The sequence below is a fragment of the Lepus europaeus genome, chromosome 9, assembly GCF_033115175.1.
Source record: "Lepus europaeus isolate LE1 chromosome 9, mLepTim1.pri, whole genome shotgun sequence".
Classification (NCBI taxonomy): Eukaryota; Metazoa; Chordata; class Mammalia; order Lagomorpha; family Leporidae; genus Lepus; species Lepus europaeus.
In genome coordinates, this window is record NC_084835.1 from 109,436,674 (window position 1) to 109,451,995 (window position 15,322).

General features: G+C 37.3%; 1 protein-coding gene across 6 annotated transcripts in view; it reads right to left on the reverse strand.

Moving 5' to 3' along the window:
* PIGN (phosphatidylinositol glycan anchor biosynthesis class N) overlaps positions 1 to 15,322 on the reverse strand; it is a 149,091-nt gene that overhangs the window by 76,185 nt on the left and 57,584 nt on the right. For all 6 annotated transcript variants that reach the window (XR_009866831.1, XM_062201765.1, XM_062201763.1 and 3 more), the window contains 3 exons: positions 8,635 to 8,713; positions 7,601 to 7,777; positions 4,062 to 4,201 (listed from right to left, as the gene is read on the reverse strand). Coding sequence is in view for 5 of the 6 variants with exons in the window: in XM_062201765.1 (XP_062057749.1) it covers positions 4,062 to 4,201; positions 7,601 to 7,777; positions 8,635 to 8,713 (396 nt within the window). In the remaining variant the exon portion in view is untranslated. The remainder of the gene's footprint in view (positions 1 to 4,061; positions 4,202 to 7,600; positions 7,778 to 8,634; positions 8,714 to 15,322) is intronic.

Below are 15,322 nucleotides of genomic sequence, written 5' to 3' on the forward strand. Positions count from 1 at the left end.
CAAAGATACATTTTAATTTGTGTGACCTGAATCTCTGCATCATATGTTTTATACTTGTTGGTAGAAAGAAACTAAAAACATTTTATATGGTTGTGCTTAAGTTTACTGGTTAAACAAACTACACCATGTTAGATATTTAAGAGGTGTTTTCAAATACATGATTCTTAACATTTATAGAAGGCATTGGACCTTCTGGTAAATGTTTTCTTAAGTTGTTATCTAATGGTTGAAACGGTTTGCTAAGTATTCATGTAATATTGCTATTGTCAGCAAGCGATCTAGGACTTGCTCCCTCATTTCTCTATTCTAAGCCCAACTTATTCTTTCATTTCTCTATTCTAAGCCCAACTTATTCTTTCATTTCTCTATTCTCTTCAAGGTAGGAAACTAATTCTATTATAAAGGAATCTGTAGGACGCACAATTTAATCTTTAGACCTTATAAAAGAGATGGCTAACATTTTTCTGTAATAGCATAGCCAAAATAAGAACTCAAATAATAATCTCATAGCTAGATTCACTTAGCCATCAGTGAAGTATACAGTAAGTAGAAAAAACCTCCCTTTCAGACCAAAGGAAAAGAAAGTTTTAAAGTGAGAATATAATTTTCCTCATGGGCATTGTCTACCTTAGAAAAACTACTACAGAACATGCCTGTGACTATAGACTTGTAGTTCAGGCCACCGAAGATTAGAGATGGGAAACGGGCACTCCCTTGACTTGCATCCTCTGGTCTGCTTTAACACAAACCAGGAGGAAAAGAAAGCTAGGCATCAGAACCAATGGGTGGCAGGCCTATTAATGGCTGATCTGTACAGTGATCTGCCCTCAAGGAGACCCAACAGGCCAGTCCACTGCAGTGGCTTTCAATGTGGTAAGCCTGGGCTTCAGCAGAAGTCAGCTTGTGAAGAGCCCTGGAGCTCTGCCAAGAGTTGGATCACTGGAAATGGACCTGCCCTGGAGTCGAAGGATGCCCAGGTCAGAGCCACAGATCTTATTGGCTCTAAGCTGAAAAGCCCTTCACTCAGCCCAACTTCCAAAGTGACCACTGCAGCTGAGGGGATGGTCAAGTAGGGTCAGCAACATTGCAGGCAGAACTGTAAATTTCTTGTTAGAGATGACCCCTGCCTTTACCTGGCCAGCTCTCCTCCCAGGCCAGCCAAGTAATGAAAGTCAACAGAATGCCTTCCCCTAGGAGGTTCACACCTCCCTTAGGATATACCCCATGTGAAGAGAGATAGGTCTGGACCTCTGAATTTACAAGGCCTAAAGCCCACCAGATTATTATCAAGCCCCTTCTATCAGGTTCTATTTGCCTCTCAATCAGAAAACTTAATTGTAGCTTAGATAGCACCTTTCTTAGCACATCTAAAAATGACTCTGTCCTTTGTTCTAGACCCTGTCTAGCACACTTGGGCCTCATTCCTTTGTAATCATAACCTCTACTCTACCACCAATGGCTCTACTCCCAACCTGTGTGTACTGATGGTCCTCTTCCCCACTTAATGCTGTACAATTGCTCAAACCTGGTAAATGCCACTCTTAGGATCATTGGTTACTATCCTCACTCTGTCTTTTATGACCTTGTCTAAATATGATCAGAGTCGGCAAACTTGGAAGGCTTCCATAGCCTTGGCAACTCATGACGACAGCCTAGGGTGGTTACTGGCGCCATAAACTAGAGTGTCAATTTGTTGGGTCAACAACAGGAGCCACTGTACACTTGCTCCTCATGTGGGATCTCTGTCCTTAATGTGCTGTACATTGTGATTTAATGCTATAACTAGTACTCAAACAGTATGTTTCACTTTGTGTTTCTATGTGGGTGCAAACTGTTGAAATCTTTATACTAAATTGATCTTCTATATATAAAGAGAATTGAAAATGAATCTTGATGTGAATGGAAGGGGAGAGGGAGTGGGAGAGGGGAGGGTTGTGGGTGGGAGGGAAATTATGGGAGGGGGAAGGCATTGTAATCCATAAGCTGTACACTGGAAATTTATATTCATTAAATAAAAGTTTTAAAAAAATGAAAAAAAAATAAAAGTTAAAAAAAAATAAAGCAGACATGATCACCAAAAAAAAAAAAAAAAAAAAAAAAGTAGAGCTGGCATTGTGGTTAAGTTGCTGCCTGCAGTGCCAGCCAGTTTCAGACGTGGCTGCTCAGTTTCCAATGTAGTTCACTGCTTTTGTGCCTGGGAAAGCAAAGGAAGATGGTCCAAATCCTTGAGACCCTGCCACCCAAGTGGGAGACCTAGATGGAGTTCCAGGCTCCTAGCTTTGGCTTGGTCCAGCCCTAGCTATTGCAGCCATTAGGAAAGTGAATGAGAGGATGGAAGATCTCTCTTTCTTTCTGTCTCTCCTTCTCTGTAACTCTGCCTTCTAAATAAATAAATAATTTTTTTTAAAAAAAGAAAAAAATATCTGACTCAACACATCCAACAATCCTATAATTTTCAAATGGAAAAGTCAAGTAGGTTTTAATTAGTGTCTTTTCGTCCTATATTTTAAACATTTTATATATAATTTTTACTTTTGATATTTTTTAACATTTTAATGTTTTTAATACCTACTTTTTAAAAGAAGATTTATTTACTTGAAAGGCAGAGTTACAGACAGGCAGAGGAAGAGAGAGAGAGAGGGGTGTTCAATCTGCTGGTTCACTCCCCAGAAGGCCGCAACAGCCAGAGCTGTGCAGATTTGAAGCCAAGAGCCAGGAGCCTCTTCCTGGTCTCCCACGTGGGTGCAGGGACCCAAGCACTTGGGCCATCTTCCAGTGATTTCCCAGGCCTCAACAGAGAGTGGGATCGGAAGTGCAGCAGCCAGGACTTGAAATGGCGCCCACATGAAATGCTGGCACTGCAGGCCACAGTGCCAGCCCCAATACCTACTGTTTTTAAGGGAGGGAAGGAATGGTCACAGTACGAATCAACAAAAATTAAAATGGAAATACATAAATGTCATGTTTGCCAACACTGAGGATAGCCTCATTCTATGCTCTCACCCCCGGCTCTGGTTTTCTCAGAGAATACTTTGATGTCCAAGACTAAGTTTAAACTCCAGATAACCAGTGCAAATATAAAAATCAACAAGATCTTCAACATGATGGCTCTGGATGCCTGTGAGCATGAACCAGTACCACGTTTTACTTAAAAGTGCTTGAAACTCACCTGATGGCCTTACTTTTGATGTTTTCTACAATGGTAAGAGTATAATTTAATTCCAATTGTGAGGAAGAACTTAAAGGTAAATCACAGCACATATGAAAAATATGGACTAATCTCAGGGTGTCTATATCACATTAGATTTAATTACAAAGTTTCAATTATATGCATAATTTCTTACAACAAATAAGAAAGGAGAGGCAAAAATACATAGAAAGAAAACATGAAAATCTTTTCACAAAACGTGAAGATATACTGATATTTAAGATGATTATAAAAATACAAGTTCCTCTAGTAAAATCAATATTAAGTTATTTTATTCCAAATTTTTATTTTCTTTTTTAAAGATTTATTTATTTATTTGAAAGGCAGAGTTTCAGGTTAAGAGGGAGCTCTTTCATCTGCTAGTTCACTCCCCTGATGGCCACAATGGCCAGGGCTAGACAAGGCCAAAGACAGAAGCAAGGAGCTTCATTTGGCTCTCCCACGTGGGTGCAGGGGCTCAAGTACTTGGGCCACCTTCTGCTGCTTTCCCAGGCCATTAGCAGGAGGCTCGATTAGAAGTGGAGCAGCAGGGACACCTTACGGGATGCCAGTGTCACAGATTTTACCCCCTATGCCACAATGCAGGCCCTCATATTTTTCTTATAAAAGACACACACAAAAAAAGGAAATAAGATCACTGCTGTGTGAGGGAAATAAAGTAAAACATGGAAAGTAAAACAAATGAGATGTTTATGTGAAGTATTTATGCTGTTATAAATGAAGTGAGAGGGTTTGGAGATTTGGAAGTATTATAAATATCTCTGATAACTTACGCTACAGAAATTGAGGGTACTTAAAATACAGATTTAACTGTCTAGGAAATAAAAATCAAGCAGTAAGATGTGCTACTTACTCTCTTAGAACAGCATACCATATTGGCACTGGCAACAAACAATACACATAGTAAGTCCAGGGACAGGCTTGAATCAGCAGAAACAAAGCTACTAAAAGGCCAGCAGCGAGGAAACCGTATGGCAGGAGATGGCTTGATTTCTGAAAAATCAAACAAAACATTGAAACACTTCTAAATCCATGCTAGTCAGTAGGTGTTTTTAAAAGATACTTTTTTACTTTTTTTCAATGATTCCACAACTAGATTATTAATTGAAGCGTTGCATTTCAAAAAAAAATAAAGCTTGTTTTTTAAGGAGTGTATTACAGAAAAAAATGCTGGATAGCTTATAAGTGTTGCAATTAGGCAATTCTCAAAGTGACTAAGATCCTGAGTTTGCATGCAAGTAACTTGTTTGAAACTCTGAACATATTTCCTTTTAGAAATATGATTTCTGTCTTGCTTACAAAAGGTTATTTAATCCATAATAAACTATGGGACTTTCTTTGCAACAATGTATTTATTTATTCAAGTTCCAACTTCAAAGGCTTCCAGTGCTTTTCTATTACCCAAGCACAGTAGTTTCACTTAGTCATATCTTCTCTTCCTAAACAACTGCCTTACCAAAAAAAAAAAAGGAATTTCCTCAATGCATGTCTCTAGCGATAGCCTGAATGGGCTAGGCAGATGCAGCAATGCTTTGGGCCTGGTGAAGCCACTGCAAAGTAAGGGACACTCCAAAGACAAGGAAAAGGACACTAACAGGAAACTGTGATGCTAAGAACAAGAGTTCTAGCACATGAAGTAGGAACCAAAAGGCGGCACAAAACATAATTAAGGGCTCCAGAAAATGTTAAGCATAACTGGAGAGAGTGGGGAGAAAAAAAAGAATGGAAAGGAATGATGACTTCTATTACCACTTTTATTTTTATTTTCTCCTCAGCTGATTTTCCTTTGCACTGGTCCCATCAGTAACTAAAGAAACCTATCAGTAAATAACACTGGAAATAAATAACAACGGGAATCCCACAGACAGAGGATGGGGGTAAAAAGGGGAAAACTTAGATAGATGTGGACAAATGGGGTCTCTAAAAGCTGAAGGTGGCTGAGGCAACTACTTTATTGTAAGGACTGAGGGCTGACTCTGTATCACTAAATGGTAAGATACGGAGTTTATAAGAGTATTTGGGGGGCTGGCACCATGGCTCAGTTGGTTAATTCTCCGCCTGCGGCGCCGGCATCCCATATGGGCAAAGGGTTCTAGTCCCGGCTGCTCCTCTTCCAGTCCAGTTCTCTGCTGTGGCCTGGGAAAGCAGTGGAGGATGGCCCAAGTACTTGGGCCCCTGCACCTGCATGGGAGACCAGGAGGAAGCACCTGGCTCCTGGCTTCGGATCGGCACAGTGCCGGCCGTGGAGGCTATTTGGGGATGAACCAACAGAAGGAAGACCTTTCTCTCTGTCTCTCTCTCAGTCTATAACTCTACCTGTCAAATGAATTTTAAAAAAATATATTAAAAAAAGAGTATTTGGGGGAAAAAAGCACTCCAGGAATTTTCAAGAATAAATACAATATGGTATGATAATCTAATCCTTTGATACATACAGTAATAGATATTAGAAATGACATCTATTTACAGGAACCTAAATCATAAAGAAAAGAATTAGGTTCAGCTATTCCTACTAAGACAGGAAAATGACATAAAATCAAGAGGATTTTAAATAACAAGAGTGCCAACATTTTCTACTTAATCTTGAATGGACTCTGAAAATCTACTAACAACAAGCCATGCCTTCTTCTCAGTCATACACACTGTGTTATACTGCTCTGCACTAGTGCTGGCCTTCCAGGAGTTTAACCCACGTAGGTGGGGATGGAATGATGGGAGTTGGTTTGAGGGGTTCATATTTGGGGATTTTACTAGATAAACACAGAACAAGGGGAACAGGGTGGGGGCGGTGTCATGGCACAGTGGCTTAAACAGCCACCTGTGACTCCAGCATCCCATACAAGCATAGGTTCAAGTCCCAGCTGCTCCATTTCCAATCCAGGTCCCTACTAACATGCCTGGGAAAGTAGCAAAAGATGGCCCAACTTATTGTAATGTTTACTTCCAGCATTATTATGATTCTAATTGGCATAAAAAATTTCAAATTCCCTGTAGAAATTTAAGTACTCCATATATCTGTTAATAAAACAGTCATTTCTGTGTCTTCCCACCATGTAGGAAATTATTCCTATTCTAGCCAACTTTATGTACATTCAAATAATTAAAATTGCTTGGGAGAAATTATTTAAGATGCATTAAAGCATTTTAAAAATTAAACACTAATGTTCTTTCCATTATAGGAAAATAAAATATAAAATAGGAAAAGTTATCACTGGAAATATTTGCAGATTATTACTATTAAAAATACACCACAAGGCCTTATTCCTTTGTTGAGACATTTGGATATTGTAATTAGAGATAACAAAGCTAAGAGAACGGAACTGTTATATTCTCCCTGGAAAATAATAGCCAGCAGAATATTTTAAAAGAGTAAAGTGTTTTTGTCAAATTTATTTTTTAATTAAGTTGTTTATTTATTGGGAGCTTGTTTTTTCCCTTCAATTTCTATTTATTTCTTTGTGAGGTAGAGAGACACAGACAGACAGAGACCCCTCTTCTACTGGTTCACTCCACAAATGCCCACAACAGCTGAGACTGAGCCTTGGCTGAAGCCAGGAGCTGGGGACTCAATCCAGGTCTCCCACGTGGGTAGCAGGGCCCGAACTTGAGCCATCACCTGCTGCCTCTCAGGGTGGGTACTAGTAAGAACTGGAATGGAGAGAAGAGGCAGGACTTGAACCCATGAACTCCAATTTGGGATGTGGGTGTCCCAACTGATGTCGCAACGACTAGGCTAAACACCTGCTCCAAGTTTTAATGTAGTAAAACCATATACATATTATTATTTTTTCCCAGTAATTTAGAGTATCATTAAAGAGGTCACTAAAAATTTTTTTTCTACTGCGAGTACAGTAAACTAGGATGCTTAAAATGACAGGCAGAAAGTTCTGGAAATCTGTACTTTGAAAAATTATAAAAAGTTGAGAGAAGAATAATTCCAGGAAGTACATATATTATTTAAAAAGAAATATTTGAGCAATGATTTTCTTACTTTCTAGTCCTAAACTTTTAATACCACACACAGTTAAAAATATTGTTTTAAAGTTGTACTAGACATATACGGAATACTAAACAACATGTTAAGTAGTTATAAAAACAAAACAGAAAATTGGCATCATTAATACCATAGCAGAATTTCAATTATACAACTATCTTTATAACCCTCTTAAGTTATTGGGACTTTATGTTAACATATCTTTTTCCCAAAAGAAAAAACTGAAATAACAGAAAAAAGATCTAATTCAACCAAAGCAAATGAAAGATAAATAAAAGTTTAGGACAATGACTTGTACATTCTATGAACTGATTATACTTGATTTGATTACATGTCTTTCCTTAATCCTAGTGATACTGCATCAACATCTGAACCTTTGTTCTATTTTCTGAAACTACCTTAACTGTTAAACCTCTCGTAAGGTTGGAATGAGACTTGATGATCAACAAAGAAGCATACGATGTCCATCCCACAAAACCAGCAACCACATTGACGCCCAGAAAGAATCTGTCGTAAGTGTGGTAGTAAGACAATCCTTCCAATGCAAGGTGAATCAGCTCCTTGCAGAGGGACACCTGTAGAGAAAAAATATACATAAAATAAATATATATTTAAAAATAACTTGCACATGAAAGAATAAGGAAATCTAAATTTCAAGGAAAATTATAAAGTTCTTGACAGCCAATTTAGTATATTAAAATTAAAGCGATTAACTGTAGATGAAGGATTAAGAATAGATTTTAACTGAGGATCTTATAAAGTATGAGAAAAGTTTCAGAACAAAATGAACATTTTAATTTTTATAAGAAATGGCACTTTAAATGGCAGATAATGTAGATGCCTTTATTCATATCATTTCTCTATTTCTTCAAATTAGATTACCCAAGCCAGTTACAAAACATCACCAATATAGCTTAATATTTTAGAAAAGAATAACTTACCATTTTACAGCCACAACAAAAATAAGCATTAGAAATGCATGAATTGGTGATTACTTAGGCAATCTGACAAAATGAAAACAGAATTCTATTCTACTTTGAAATTCTATGACCATTTAACAAAGAAAAAAGTAACAAAAAACATAGTGGGGTAGGAGCTGACAAAATCAAAGCTTCTTTATGAATCATTAGACTTCTGATGAAGCATGGAAAACTCCAAATATTATACATAAGCAGGGTGATAGTAACTTGGAATATATTTTCTCATCTAAAAAAATGGCAATGGTTCTAACGCTACCTAGAAAAATTTACTCATATATTCTGAAATAAAAAGTATGTCTATGGCTAAAGCTGCTTCTCAGGAAATTCCTCTATGGTTGAGGGTTCAAGAAGGTTCCCTGGTCAGCCCACTGTGCTCTTCAGGGTATCCCATACCCTTCCCCATCCTAGAAATGATAACCAGCTATTTATATCTACAAGACTTGCGCACTTACGGCTTCATCAAACTTTCTTTGTTTTATATAAGATCTTGCTTTTCTTAAAATGTTGAGTTGTTTAGAATCAGAGAGTAATCTACAAAAGAAAAAAAAAGGTTTAAAGTGCTTCTTCATTTTGATTAACTTTTTCATGTTTTTCTTTTTCCTATTTGAAAGAAAGGGTAGTGAAAATTGAGAAAACAAACAAAAAATAAAAAAAAAAGCTCAAGAGAAATTGTATTAGACCATTCATATACTAAACCACACACAAGAAAAACTCCAAAGAAATACAGCGTAACCTAAAACTACATATATCTAAAGGCATTAAGTTTATGGAACATAGAAACTGAGAAAATATAATCAGAATTCAATTACCAAATAAGATATATCTGAACATACGCTGCTTAACTAAAACACTCGTAAATATATTTTAAATGCATAAAAAGTTATTTAAGAACATATTAAGTTATATCACATAAAAGTGATGATTTTGTAAGTCAGGAACTACTAAATTAAACATTACCAACTTCATATGATTCTACATAACTTCACCTGTCTTCTTTCTTCTGGTTCTAACAGTCTCTGAAGAGATGAGACTGAGACTTGTATAAAGTAAAATTTTTAAGCAATGATTATTAATTGGGGGTGGTGGTGGTAGTGGTGGAGGTCAGACTTGAGATACTTGTCTAGAAAATGCACATAATCCAAAATCTTACATGGGATTTCAGAAAAATTCATGAACCCAAAGTCAATCTATTAACTCCCTTAGAGTTTTATGGGAGACCTGTGATTAAGAATCTATGCTGGTGCCAGCACTGTGGCATAGTGGGGTAAAGCCACTGCCTGCAGTGCTGGCATCCCATATGGGCATTGGTTTGAGTCCTGGCTGCTCCACTTTCAATCCAGCTCTCTGCTGTGGCCTGGGAGAGCAGTGGAAGATGGCCCAAGTGCTTGGGTTCCTGCACCCATGTGGGAGACCGGGAGGAAGTTCCTGGCTCCTGGCTTCAGATTGGCACAGCTCCAACCATTGCAGCCAGTTGTGGAGTGAACCATCTGATGGAAAACCTCTCTCTATCTCTCTCTCTCTCTCTCTCTCTCTCTCTCTCTCTCTGCCTCTCCTCTCTATGTAACTCTGACTTTCAAATAAAAATAAATAAATCTTAAAAAAAAGACTAATTTTGAGCATGCCTAATTAGCTTAAATAATTGGGTTTATTTTCATCTTTTTATTTAGTAAATCCTAAAATATTCTAAGAATGGCATTGTATATTGTTATCTTTCCCTTAAGTCTGTAGTGTTTTAATAGCATATTAATCAATTAAGATTTATTGATTGATTTTATGTGCTTGGCACTTTGCTACATATTATTGTGAATATGAATGGAAGTATAAGACATTATTTTGACCCACAAGGAAGTTAAAATTTAATTGAAGAGAAATAAACTGATCATTGTAGCATGTTAAGGTGCTAATAGTGTAAGGTGAGATTAAAAAAAAAATGGACCATAAAAAAAGCTCTGATTTAGGAAAACAGAGAATTTTTACAATTAAGAACTTAAGAGATGAAGTCAAGATAACTGAAGAATGAGGAATTGTACTGTTTCATAACTGAGGCCATTGCGGGTAATGGGAGATTAAGTGAAATAGAAAAGGAGGGTCTTCAGTAGACCCCAGATGAGAATTAATGAAGTAGACACACACACCCCCCCCCCCCATGCTCATATCAACTGCAGGTGACTTAGAGGATGCAATCAGTATTTTAGGAAGCTGAGTGGATCAGAGCTAGGAAAGGTCAACCAGAAAACCTTTGTAGAAATTTGGAAAGTTCAACTGAGACACAGCCCTCAAAAAATACCTGTGTCCTTTGGCTTGGTAATTCATTTTCTGAGATTTCTAGGAAAATATTCTAAAATGGTGGTGACAGAAGGGACAGAGAACTGGATTAAGGTAACATTTTCAAGTAACTCGTTTCTCTTTCATGTATACTTTCTTCCTGGTACCTTTTCCTTCCAAATCCCAGTGAGTCCAGTGGGAAATTTTCCTGCAGTCTGAAACTTGAGAACCCAATGCTTGGGTTCCCCTAAGTTAGATCTGGGAAGAAGTTCTGAGTTAGAAGATCTTAGAATAAGCCCAGATTTTTTTTTTTTAGATTTATTTTATTTATATGAAAGTCAGAGTTACACATAGAGAGAAGGAGAGGCAGAGAGAGAGACCTGGCCCAGGCTTGGCTACTGTGGGTGTTTGGGGAATGACCCAGAGAATGGAAGATCCCTCACTTCTCTGTCTCTATGTCTGCTTTTCAAATAAAAAAAAAAATCAAAATAAATTAAAAAAATTTCAAGCTCATGGAAAATAGCATTATAAGATGTTTATTTTGGTGCAAAAATACTTTTAAATTCAAGCACAGTTTCTTTATAATATGCATTTTCCATGAACTTTCTGAAGACCTTTTATATTTATAAACTGGCCCAATGTAAATATTATTCGTAAGTATACATGCAACAAAATATTATACATATACATATATGTGCATCAAAATATGCATATGATATATATAACAGGCAAAAACTAGAAGCAATCTAAATGTCCATCAACAGTAAAACAAATAAACTGTACATTCACACAGTGCTACATACAGCAGTGAAAAACAGCAAAGGGCTGTCGCAGCAATCACTGAAGATAAATGTTACAAACGTAGCATCAGGCCAAAGAAGCCAGGTCCAAATGAGAATGCACCACTTGATTTTCTCTATAGAGGGTTCAGAAATAGGTGAAACTATTTTATGTTTATAAGCCAAAGTTGAGACCTGGAGGGGGTATAAAGGAGACTTGTGGGTGGCAGACTATTCAATTTTTTGATCCAGGCACTGGTCACAAGAGTATGTACATTTTATGAGAATTCACAGCTTGTACATTTACAATGTATACACTTATCTTTGTGCATGTTATACATTCATCAGATTTATTTTGAAAACTGTCCATTTTTCATATAGGGAACTATCTTTGAAACATGCTAGACAAAGGAAGGAGGATTCACAGCAGAAAACATAAGTATATGCCTGGATTTCAAAAATCTGTGTATATCAAAATAAACTGATTTTTCAGTTTTATTTTCCATGAATTTCTGAAGTGTTCTTGTGGAAAATGAGGTAAGTTTCTTTCACACACTGGAATACAGACAATAAGGTAACACTTAGATAGTATTTAAAGCCCTATAAGAGGAAATTAGAGATATTTCTAGGAAAAAAGGGCTAATACAAAAGCCAGCAGTGTCATCTTGGCCTTGGGGACAGCTGTTCAAGCAATTCACCCACAGGCCTAGACCCACAGTTTCTTGTGCCCAGAACTCCTCAGAATACACCTGACAAACCGTGGAGGTCAAAATTCCCATTCTAAACCTCCGTCAGGCAATGCATTCATACATTTTACCACGTTTTCATCACTAAATGGTAGGCCTTTTTGGGTAGCATTATACTGTCTTTTGTTTTTTTCTTTTTATTTGACAGATGAGTTAGTGAGAAAGACAGAGAGAAAGGTCTTCCTTCCGTTGGTTCATCCCCAAATGGCCACTACGGCCGGTGCTGCGCTGATCCGAAGCCAGGAGCCAGGTGCTTCCTCCTGGTCTCCCATGCAGGTGCAGGGGCCCAAGCACTTGGACCATCCTCCACTGCCTTCCTGGGCCACAGCAGACAGCTGGACTGGAAGAGGAGCAACCGGGACAGAATCTGGCGCCCATATGGGATGCCGGCGCCGCAGGTGGAGGATTAACCAACTAAGCCAGGGCACCAGCCCCAGCATTATACTGATATACCAGGTGACACACAGATAATTTATTCCATGGTACAGAGGATTCTCTTTACCACTGAAAGTCATTACCTTTTTGGAGGTAATTCTATTTATATGAATGAATGGTCAGAAAATGCAATCTAAAATTCTTAGATTATATACATAAATTTCTACTTAACTTCCTTAATGTTGTATGCTACTTTTTATTTCAACTAGTATTTCTTTTATAGTACTTTTAAAATCTAATAACAGATTTTATCACTTCTCACTTAATGAATGCATCTGCCTAGCACTTCCTTGTTTCTAGGCTGATGCACAAAATAGTTGACAAGGAGATTTGGAGAAGATTCAAAACAGTAGCAAGATCAATTAAAGGGTTGAAAATTAACTTTCCTTAAGGGAAGGCTAAAGAAACTACATAATTTAATATGGTGAAGAGAAAGCTTCAGGAATGAAAATATGTTCTCAGATGCTAATAAAGAAGACCTTGACCAGCTGTTCTTATTTTTGAAAAATAAACTGACTTACTTTCTAGGAAGATTTTTGTTTGGAGAAAATATTTCCTTTTAAAGAAAGCACCTTAAACATTGACATGCAGGAGTTTAGATACTGATATAGACTTTTTCAAGTTCTCTCTAGACCTATGTTTCTATCTATCCTGTTATAACACAAGTTTTAGGTATAATAAAGTATAATAATGATAAATTAAAATAAAGTTTGTGGAATATTTACATCATTAAGTACTTATTGTGGCCTTATAGAGAATAACAGGGGAGGAGGGTGGGCATTTGTCACAGTGGTTAAGACATCCCTGGAGAACCCCTATATCCCATATTGGAGTACCTGGGTTCAAGTCCTGCCCCCCTTTCAATCTCAACTTCCTGCTAATGCACACCCTGGGAGACAGCAGATGATGGCTCGAGTCTTGGTTCCCTGTCACCCATGAAGGTGACCCAGATTGTGTGCCACGCTCCTGGCTTCAGTTTGGCCCAGTACTGGTGGTTGTGGGCATTTGAAGAGTGAACTAGCAGAAGGAAGACCTCACTCTCTGTCTCTTTCTTTCTCTCTGCCTTTCAAATAAAATGAAAATAATTTTTTAAAAATTTAAAGAACACTAGGAAACACATCTTTCATGAGCATAAAAGATTATATATAGCAGAAAAACAGCTTTAAAATCTTCAAAATGTTACATGGGTGGTCAAATGTGTATCCACTCAAAAAAGCCCACAGAGGACTGAAACAGGGATGCTAAAAATATACTGTCAGGAGGAAGGACAATGTGGTTGATGAGGGAAAACAAACTATGTTTGAAAGACGAGGCATATTAAAAACTAAATGGCTGAAAAGCTTATTGTGATATTACTTTACTGATAAAGACTCCCAAAGAGCATTATCATTTATTCTATAAACCAGCAGATTTCTAAAATCAGGGAAAAATAAACGTTAGGAGACTGAGGGATATTAGAAAGTATTGTTACACAATGAATATCTAATTCTATTTCAGTTTTTGAAATAAGATTGCATTTGACAGCAAGTTAGTTTAGCAATGAATTTTCCAAATCTAGTTTCTGAATCTTAGATATTAAAAAAGGAGAGTCTGATTAGTGAAGAATATCTAAAAATACCCTTTACATTGAATATTTGGTGTCTATGTTAGGATAATTAATTGGGATAGTAAGATTTCAGATAGAAATAGATGCTTTGAAGAACACTGTGACATTATTATATATTTTGGGTTTCATCCACAGTTCCTGGCTCTAATTCCCTCCTCAAGAAAGGCCATAGTAAATCAGACAGTAGGTCATAACAGCCTCCTTACTCCACATTGGTCCTGCTCTATACCCTTAAGGAAAGAATGCTGAAGAATCTAGAAAGGCCTCAAGGCCATGCCCATCAGTCTACTTGAAATCACACCTACACAAGGAAGTCTCCCCCCCACACTGAAAGGACAGGTTCAGAAGGTTTTCAAGGAGTTGAATACCTGACGGTTCCTGAAGGATGGTATACTCGAACAGGGTATGGAAGCTTTCTTCTCCTCCCTTGCCATAGCTCACACTACTCATCTCTTTATCTGTGTCCTTTCTAAAACCCTTTAAGAGAAACCAATAATGTTCCCCTGACTTCTGGGAGCTGCTCAAAGAAAACAGCCAGTTGGTCAGTACAGGTAAAGCAACCTGGGGTTGATGATTGTCTTCTAAAGGAAGGGGACAGCCTTGGAGGTGTACCCTCAGTCTGTGGGACCTCACACCATCTCCACGTGGACAGTGTCAGAATTGAATTGGAATAGAGGACCCTCAGCTGATGTCCACTGCAGAAGAACTAAAGCCTGGATTGCTGGTGGGTGAAATCCACACACATTTTGGGATAACAAATGTATTCTATGTTGGTTGTTGTATTGCGAGAGTGGAGGAAAATATAGTTTGCTTTTTAACTCAGACACAGGAAAAGGAGATGTTTTTGTTGCATGTTAAAATTTATTACATCATCTGTGACTAGAAAATGAAAATGAGACAAAACTCGAGAGAAAAAGTTTATAAAAATTTCACTTTGTAAAATAAGTATAGACAGATTTAAACATTGAAAAAAAGGCCTAAAAGTTGTTATAACATAAAACTTGTTAGATTCTCTAATGGAGAATTCATTCAGAAAGGGAGTAACTTCTTGAGAGTGAAAACTTACTATGCTACACAATGTTGAATACTATTAAGATCAGAATTTGAGAAAAATGACTGAATAACCATAACATTGTCAGCAGTGGTAGACTGGCATCCTAAAGACCAAGCATTCTACAAAACTGATTTTATTTATCATATTGCCAACCTAAGTCTGCTTAAAGGAATACTTAACAAATTTCACTAAATTTAATAATAGCAAAAAAACTAAATGTCCTCCCTTTAAAAACATAAAAGTATCACAATGTAC